The 9,595-nt window shown below is 39.4% G+C and overlaps 1 protein-coding gene across 1 annotated transcript in view; it reads left to right on the top strand.

The window, feature by feature from the left end:
* Positions 1 to 4,977: 4,977 nt before the first annotated feature.
* LOC112450895 (NACHT, LRR and PYD domains-containing protein 3-like) overlaps positions 4,978 to 9,595 on the top strand; it is a 12,350-nt gene continuing 7,732 nt past the window's right edge. Inside the window, exons 1-3 of the mRNA XM_025008381.2 lie at positions 4,978 to 5,029; positions 8,733 to 9,030; positions 9,124 to 9,590. Of these exons, the coding sequence (XP_024864149.1) occupies positions 5,018 to 5,029; positions 8,733 to 9,030; positions 9,124 to 9,590 (777 nt within the window). The 5' untranslated portion in view covers positions 4,978 to 5,017. The remainder of the gene's footprint in view (positions 5,030 to 8,732; positions 9,031 to 9,123; positions 9,591 to 9,595) is intronic.

Below are 9,595 nucleotides of genomic sequence, written 5' to 3'. Positions count from 1 at the left end.
AGTTGTTTGTTTTAGTTTTTCAGCCTTACATTAAAAAAACTAAATTAGGACGTCACAGTCAAAGTATTGATCAGATTTGATTCAATGTATAAATTTAAGGTAGCAAAACTACTTATTATATTAGTGTACTTTATATTCTTTATTTATTTGAACTTTACAAATGATTTAATTAACTACGAAATTTAAAATAATTTTCTCTTTTTAAATTTGTTCAGCTAAATATTTTATTTCATTTATGTGCAATTTTTATATTTGTAAAAATAATCAACTTTTTCAGAATTTTGATCTGGAAAATGTGTTTTAATTTACATTTTTATTTAACTCTTCCTGGTAAAAAAAAAAACACTGTGAGCCTTATTGTTTAATAAGAGATACTAATATAGTAATAGTTTTATATATAAACTTATTTTTTATGGATAAGACATTTTGATAACTCCCAAAGTGTCTCAGTGTTTCACAACAAATGTCAATAAAGTTTTTTTCTCTTTTTTATTATTTAATTTTAAATTCAGTTTATTTATTAGTGGCAGTCCCCAGAGCAGCGTGCAGACAGAAAGTCAAAATTCAAATAAACAGAACTTAAAAACTTTAACTGTTGAACCACTTTTAGTTTAAAAAATAAAATTAGATTTTTATAAATAAAACTATTTAAGAAATGTAGCCATATGTTCCCTCAGTGATCAGTAGAGGACGCTAAAGCCCAATAAACTCAGGCAGAAACTCAACATTTAGCAAATAATTTATTAAACACATTTCCCTAAATAATACAAATATTTTTATTGTTTTAAAACCATAATTTTCTGCAGGTATAAAAAGACACAACTTCAGATAACAGTCAGATAACTTTATATTATTTTTATAAAAACTTCCCTTCAAATTTGATAATAAACATCTGTAATAAAACCTTTAAGTTCTCCTGATTTTACATTTGTTTTGTATTAGTTTCACACCTGTACCTGAGCCAACAGGTGAGTGAGTGTGCAGACAGTTTTCTGTTTTAAAAAATAGTTTTAAATGTTAACGACTTTATATTTCAGATTTGCATCCATGTTTCCTGGAATTTCAACAAAGCCACTTTATTCCAGCCTGGTGGGCGGAGTCTAATCAGGTTGTTTTCACTGACCAATCAGAGGAGCTTCTGGAAGAGAAACGCAGTTAATGTTTTAATTTGACAGTCCTGTGTAGAAGTTTTAAACAACATTTAAAAAGTTCTGCTGAATGTTTAAGTGGTTTTCATCAGTAGATCCCCATCTGAAACTTCTTTTCTTTGGACTTCGGCTCTTTTTTCACTCAGTTTTTGATAATTTTCAAAGAAATGTTTTTGTTTGTTTGTTAAGCTACTCAGTTCTGATTCATTTCTGACTCTAGAATCTCATGTGATGACCCAGACAACCTAACGTTTAAACTGAATCTCTAGGCTCTTTGTTCCCAGCGTCACAGATTCCTGCAGATTCTTTCACTGAATCTCTGAAAAATACCAACAATAACACCGTTTAACAAACAGAAAACAGAGTTTTAGCTTCCCAAAGAGCTGTGAGCTGAAAACTTGTCATGCAGTCGATGATGAGCTGATGCTTCTTTCAGGTCCTGTCGAGTCAAGAACCAGAACCAGAACCAGAACCAGAACCAGGACCGCAGCCTGGTAAAGACTCCTGCTTCTGGTGTTTGTTATTTTCATATCAGTCTTAAAGAAACATTTCAGCTCAGGTTTTTGGCACATTTGAATGAGTTGTGCCAGTTGTTTCCTGCTTTTAGTGTTTGTCATCAACAGGAAGTGAAGTGAATCCACTGGAGCAGAGCAGCGACTAACGCTGTTAGACTTCATTCCTCAAGCCTCAAACAACTGGTCTGACGGCTGATTGTCTGATTTCTGAAGAAGTTCAGGGTTGTTTAAACTAAACGACACACACTAATGATCACAAAGTTACGACAGATAAAAGTTTGGATCTTTTGACTGTGATGCAAACAGGCCAACTCCATAGATAAACAGTTTTTCTGTCATTTTTATGGTTTAATGCCTTTGAAATATAATTACACACTTTCATAACGTTCCAACTGGACTGTAGTGATGATCTGAAGGTTGGTGGGGGTGAAGTGGAGAGTAACGAGAGATGGAGGTCTGGCTTTTCCTCCTGGATCTGTTGCCTACCTACTAACCTTCCTACCTTGGGTGGGTGGACGGACGGACAGATGGATGGATGGATGGATGGATGGATGGTTGGTTGGTTGGTTGGTTGGGTGGATGGACAGACGGACAGATGGATGGTTGGTTGGTTGGTTGGGTGGGTGGGTGGACGGACGGACGGACGGACGGACGGACGGACGGATGGATGGTTTAGGGAAGCTGCATCAGACTTGCTCTTCACTTCCTCCTATGAATCCACAGGTAAGCTGCTGGGAAACACAGGAAGCTGGTCTGACTGACCAAAGGGAACATCTGAGGAGGCTGCTGATGGAGATCAGATGGACTCAGATGGACTCAAGTGGACTCAGGTGGACTCAGGTGGACTCAGGTGGACTCAGACGGACTCAGGTGGACTCAGGCGGACTCAGGTGGACTCAGACGGACTCAGGTGGACTCAGGCGGACTCAGACAGACTCAGGTGGACTCAGGTGGACTCAGATGGACTCAAGTGGACTCAAGTGGACTCAGGTGGACTCAGGTGGACTCAGGTGGAGATGTGATCATAAACAGCAGCTGCAGTAAATAAATGGACCTGTGGATGCTCCTGACCTCAGACAGCTCAGGTAATGGTTTAGATCTTCTCTTCTCGGTTTGACTGGTTGTGTTTATTTAAAAATGAGGAAATGAAATTAGAAATCATCACCGGGGAGGATGTGAAAGCTTTCTGTTCCACAACGAAACTTCTCCTCAACACTTGGAATCATGTGGCCATAAAATAATAATTATAAAACCTTCTCTTTCTTTGTTGGACCTGAGCTCAGTAAGTCCTGATGAAGATGCAGGATCAGCTGCACTTCAGCTGCTTTTTAAATTCACCCTAGAAGCCGATTCCTTCCCTTAACTCCCATTATGATCCGGGTTGTGTTTCAGAGACCACAGTTCTTCTGCATAAATTCAGTGTGGATAAGAAGACATTAACCTTCACTTCCTCCTCTGAATTCCTCTCCTCAGAACTGGTTTCTGTCCGTCAGGTTCCACCGCCTTGTTTACGTAATGATTTTTAGATTCTTCAGAATGATTTCCAGAGAACTTGGATGAAAGTTTACTTCCAGACAACACGCAGACCGAGTTCTCAGGAAGGCTGGAGAGTTTAAAGTTAAATGAAGGGAATGATCAGAATGAAGAGCTTCGAATGGTTTGGTTCTACAAACAGTACCTGGTGCTGGGAACAAATACTGCAGAACTTTCATGTTTTTTACATTTTCTTTGTGCAAATCTTTAACTTTAATCATTTATTAAAAGGAAATAGAAACACTTGTTTTACTCTGAACTACTACAAATATTTCCTGGTAACAGATATCAGTAAACAGTTTTTTTTTCCTTAAAACAAAAAAATAAACAGATTCCAACAGAACTGATAAAAATCTGTCTTTATTTTCTTTTCATGCAGAACTGAAAGTTGGCTGATTGTGACTCAGAGTATTAGTTTATGTTACTACAAAGATAACAAAATATTTTCATTTTTTATTTTGTGCTGCAGCCGTTCTGTTGTAGATTAGCTGCTGTGTTTGGGATCATTGTCCTGTTTGTCACATCTGACTCCAGAATCAGCCCAAACCATCAGCCCTCCACCACCGTGCTGACAGCTGCCGTGCATTCTGGGTAAACATCTGTCCTCGGGTCTGGTTCTGGTCCAGAAGTCTCGTGGTTCCTTCAGATGAAGTTGTGAGGCCATGGCTTGCTGCAGCCCTTCAAACAAGCCATGACCTTTGACCTTTGACCTGCTAACTGAGGCTTGTAGAGGCTGAGATGGAGCTCCTTTCTCTGAGCACTGCTCGGTCTGACCTTCAGGGTGAATTTTCTGGGATGTAAACTCCTGGTTTGATGGCCAGCTGTCTTAAATGTTTCATCTTGTGAATAATCTTTCTCTCTGTTGAACGATGGACTCCAGATAATGTGGGAATGACCTTTGACCCTTCTCAGATTGAAGAGCAGCAACAGCTGCTTCTCTGAGGTCATTGCTGATGTCTTTCCATCTTGGAGAAAGCTGTCAGTGACATCCCAAAACCCTCATGAGTTCAGAAACGAGAGTCTGACTGCAGGTGCCAGGTGTGTTGGTCATCCAGTCATCGCTGAAGAAGAAACAAAACCCCTGGAGTGAATATTTGTTAGTAACGGTGGGTTCTTCTGGAACGAGGAGCTCTGCATCCAAAATGGAAATGAAAAAGCGTCATCCTCAGTAAACCTGCAGTGCAACAAGATGGAGTTCCACAGAAATATGACATTTTGGCTTCGTTACAACAACCTGCAGGAGTGAACAGAAGGAAACGCATACCTTCAGCACGTTCCTAAACCAACAACACTCACACAACTCCTCTCTAACCACCGCTCTCAGGAGTTGTGATGAATCAAAGACGGACAAAACATAACATTTCAACAGAAACACAAATAGTTTTTGGTGAAATTACAAATTCAGCAGCACTGCTCTGATGTTCCCTTCATGCATTCATCAACAAAACCACATCTGATGATGGAGTTTAGCTCATTTAGATGTTTTAAACATTATGTCAGGAGGAAACCAAGCTTGTCCAACACTATCTTCACAGTGAAGCATGGTGGTGGCAGCATCATGCTGCGGGGTGGATGCTGCTAATCCCACCTACAAGCTCCCTGTCTCTAACACGGTTTGGTTTTATACAATTTAATTAAACTCACAGGGTTCTAGTTTAAACATCTGCTGTGTCACAGAGCTCTCAGAAGCCCCGCCTCCATATTAGGCAAGCCTGTTGCCATGGTGACGTGTAATGAGGGTAGGAATGAGTGAGATCAGGTAGAAAAACCTCAGAAGCGTTTGCTTGTTGAGGTGGCGGTTTGTTCTGCAGCTGAAGAAAGATGAGCCGAAAGGTAAGAGAGCGTCACAGCTGAGGTGGAGCGTTCTGTTTCTGAGGGCTGAAAATGAAAACAGAAAACCGAGAATCTGAACTGAAGGGCATCAGGTTTAATTCTGATTTAAGATAGTTTTTAAAAAGAAATGATAAAATGTCGTGCAAAACTGAAGTCTGCACAAAAGAAAGGATCAAAAATCTGCTTCCAACCTGTTGAAGGACGTTTGCTTTGCTGCTTTTTTCATGTTTGACAAAAATTGATAAAATATAGAAGCAATTTTTTAGTTTTAAAAACTGAAGTCTGACTTTTTAAAGTTCAGTAATTTTACACTTCGGTCCTCGGTTGGTTAGACTGAAGTGTTAACATTAAGTTTTAGATACAGAAATAAAAAATACATCATCATTTATCTGAAGCTTTATTCTGTCACACAGATGTGTCTGAATTTGTCTTTGTGTAAAAAGAAAAACGTGTTGTGTGTGTGTGTGTTGGTCGTTTGCCCGTTAGCTAAAGATGGAATGCACTTTTACTGTGACCTGATGACAGACGCGTCTCTGTTCTCTGGAAGGACTGATTGCTTCACTGCTGGAATAAAGAGTCATTGTTGGGATACTTTTAACTTTTAACAATGAAGCAGCCATTCTTCTCATGTCTATTTGTGAGTCAGGGTTTAACTATTAACCTGAAGATTTAGTTTTAGATTTTTGCATTTCTCTGATACTTGCAGTATTTTTAGAACTATATCTTGTGTATGCATCAATATTTATGTGAAAGAGAGAAAACTTCTTAACTGATCTGAGTAAGAAAAATAGGGAATTCAAGTTTTTGAATTGGAAGCAAACAGATTTCTGACTTTAAAAATAGTTTGAAAAGTTTTTCCAGCTCTGACTGACTGGTGGAAAGATTCAAGCTTTTCAGCTGTTGGTTCACTTCAGAAGTCTTTTCTTTTTTATCAGGAAAAGTTTTTATCTCAAAGAGACAATCTGTAAATATTTATGGGCCATTTTTTATATAAGCCATAAAAATGACCTGAATGCTAAAAGGAAGGAGACTCGGAGAACCCGACAGAGCATGAAAGGTCAAAGGTCAACTGCAGAGAAGTGAAGACTGAGAGACTCAGAGGACTGAGGCTGATGAGGAAACAGGAGACAGGTGGCTTAATGAGAACAGGAAACAGGTGTAGGTGGGCGTGGCAGGACCGGGGAGAGGAGACTGACTGAGAAACAACTGGAGAACACAGAAAGCAAACATCACAAAGAAGAGAAAACTGTAAACACAAAGAACTACTAAAAAACAACCAAATAATTTAGATCTTGACACAAAAACCAAACTTCCATCTCGCCCCATTTGTTCCACTTTCACTCCAAGCTCAGGTCCTCTACCAGAACCCTGGGAGCTTCAGGGTTCTGTTCAGTATCTCAGCTGTTCCTTGGACTGAGCTCTTCTGGACAGAGATCTCTGAGGTTGTTCCTGGGATCTGTTGTATCCACTCTTCCAGTTTGGGGGTCCGATGACCTCTGGTACCACTGAGGCCTTGACTCTGTTTCCTCTTTCAGCCCTTGGTGTTTCTCCAGATTCTCCTGATGGTTCAGTCTCTTGGGACTGCTACATCTATCACTGCTGCTTTCTTCTGGATCTTATCTCTCACCACAATGTCTGGTTGGTCAGCCATCAGCTGATTGTCAGTCTGGATCTGGAAGTCCCACAGTATCTTCTCCACCACCTTAGGTGGAGTCTCCCACTGTGACTGTGGGACTTCCAGTCCAGACTCGATACAGATGTTCCTGTACTCTGTTCCAGCTGCTTGGTTATGATGTTCCATGTAGGCTTTGCCTGCCTGCATCTTACATCCTGCTGTTAGGTGCTGGACTGTCTCAGGAACATCTTTACCCAGCCTCCATCTTGGGTCCTGCCTGGTATGATGGACCCCGGCCTCCATGATTAGTGTCTCTGTCTGTCCATCAGTCCAGCCCTTTCTAACCACTGATATCAGCCACTTCCTCAATCTGCCGGTGGTTCATGCCGTGCAGAGGCTTATCTCTCCATGATGGTTCCTCTTTCTCCTCTTCCATGTTGGGTTTCTGCTGCCTGAGACATTCTCTGAGCAGATCATCATCATTGGAGGCTTTCTTCCTCATGGACTCTGGTAACTGTGTGACCAGCATCACAACACAGTTGGCAGTAAAATCAGAATAATCAGGAACTTGGTGCAATATTTTTACAACCTACCAATAAGTAAAAAATGGTTTAATGCAATTTATAAAGACAACAACACATTTGCAGTTAATTTAATGTCAGACTTTTGGGTAAAAGTTTACATTTTCCAGGGAAATGCTCTAAAGGCATTGTTTAAGGCTGATTCTGATTTTAGGCAATTCCAATTTCTTTCTAAGAACTATATTTAACAGCCTACAAAATGTATATTTCTCTAATTATTTGTTAAAAAGAAAATTTCTCAAACCGGCCCCATTGCTTTTTTTTATCTGTTACTGAAAACATTATAAATAATTCTCCAGGTTATCAAACTCAGGTGTTTTTTAAATAATAAAATGATAGTATTCCTCGGTAAACCAGGTTTTAGGTTCATGACGTTCTTTTCGTTGTTTGCTCGCTTCACAACCTAAAATTAATTCAGTGTCTCAACAGTTTAATCGTAAAGCCTGAAATGAAAACAAAACTCTGAGCAGTGAAATGTGCAGCAGACACACCTCTGTGAAAAATTCAGTTTCCTTTTCGTGGCCTTTTGTTCCTTCTCTGAATTTATTTTTAAACAGCTTGCACACATTACAAACATCTTCTTCACTCAGTTAATTAACCGCGGAGAAATGGTGCATTTACAGATGAAACATGTCCGCTCCTTTTGGTCTCTACTGAAGACTTTATTTGACTCAGAAGCTCGAAGCCGGATCTGGGATCGACATTCCTCTCAACTTAGTCACATTCCAACTGCAAGTCAGAAAACCAGAAATGTAATTGTTGCTCTCAGTAATCCATCTGACGACATTTACTACAATCAAACACTGCAGAAACATTTTCACTGACAGAGGCTCTACAGCTCTCTCTCTGAGATTCAGTTTGACAAAACTGGAAATAAAACACTTTTTATAGCAGCTATCGTCCCTTTTTACGCTTGGATCAACCCTGTTGGATCTGATAAGAAACATTTAACTTTCCAAGCTGGAATTTCAACTTTGTGGACAAACTGGACTGAATGAACTCATCATTTAACTACTAAGTACATGCTACAAAATATATACATATACAAAATATATCCTAAAAAATAAATCTTTAAACTGTTTGTATAAACCTGTAAAACCAAAATATCTAGGGTTAGATTAGATGAAATTAACTTTTTCTTTTTTTTACATAGAATCATGTACGGAAAAACATGTTGAAAATGTCCCCAAAACCCATTTTCACATGTAGTTTTCCACATGTTATATTTCTATAAGGGGGTTTCAATATCTAAACTATAGTTTATTACTATAAAATAACTTTGAATTATGATTTAACTATGAAATATAAATCATATGAAGTATAAACTGAAAACTAATAATCAGGCCAAGTTTGAGATGAATTATCTTCAAAAACCAAGAAAAGTCCAGCAGCTTTTCTTTTAAGCGTTTGGCATTATTATGACCTGAATCACTGCAACCTACAAAAATATAACGATGGGTCTTAAAGTTCAACATCTTCTTCAAAATGCCTTTTTTTTATTTGTCAGGAGAAAAAGAAAGCTGTTATTCCTGCCCAGGAGGAGTTGGTCTTAAAAGCGCTGAAAGACCTGGAAGACAAAGAGTTTAAAGAATTCAAATGGTTTCTACAAAAGTCTGATGTCCTGGGCTGCTTGCCAGTGATCCCAAAGAGCAAAATTAAAAACGCAGACCGGACAGACACGGTGGATCAGATGCTACAGACCTACTGTGAAAATACTCTGGAGGTGACTAAAATGGTTCTGAGGAAGCTCGAACGGAACGACCTCGTGAAGATTCTTGCTGGTTTAAACTCCGAGCCGGTGTCTGGTAAGTCAATAAACACTTAAAAGTTTTTGTCTTTTCGATAGCTCAGTTATTAAACCATCAGCTTATTGATTCATCTGTCTTTTGTTCATTCAGAGAGTTTTGCTGAGTGCCAGAAAAATCTCAAGTCCAACATATTTCTCAAACGCACAAAGTTTCAAGAGGAAATCTACACAGAGGTTTACCTGGCAGTCACAGAGAGCAGAGAAGTTAGCATGCAACATGAGATCAGACAGGTTGAAGCAGCATCCAGAAAAACCACAAGACCAGAAAAAGCCATCAAATACAAGGATATCTTTAAAGACCGACCTGGAAGAGATGAGCCGGTCAAAAAGGTCCTGACAACCGGAGTGTCCGGCATCGGAAAAACACTGCTAACAGAGAAGTTCTGTCTGGACTGGGCTGACGACAGAGCCAACCAGGACATCCACTTCCTGTTCCCGTTTACCTTCAGAGAGCTGAATGTGCTGAAAGAGAAAAAGTTCAGTTTGATCGAACTTATTCAGCACTTTTTCCCCGAAACCAAAGACGCAGAAATCTCCAACTTTGAAGAGTATCGGCTTGTGTT

This window comes from Kryptolebias marmoratus, linkage group LG19 (assembly GCF_001649575.2).
Source record: "Kryptolebias marmoratus isolate JLee-2015 linkage group LG19, ASM164957v2, whole genome shotgun sequence".
NCBI classification, from domain to species: Eukaryota; Metazoa; Chordata; class Actinopteri; order Cyprinodontiformes; family Rivulidae; genus Kryptolebias; species Kryptolebias marmoratus.
Note: the sequence above shows the minus strand (reverse complement) of the source record. Positions and strands in the feature narration are given on the sequence as shown.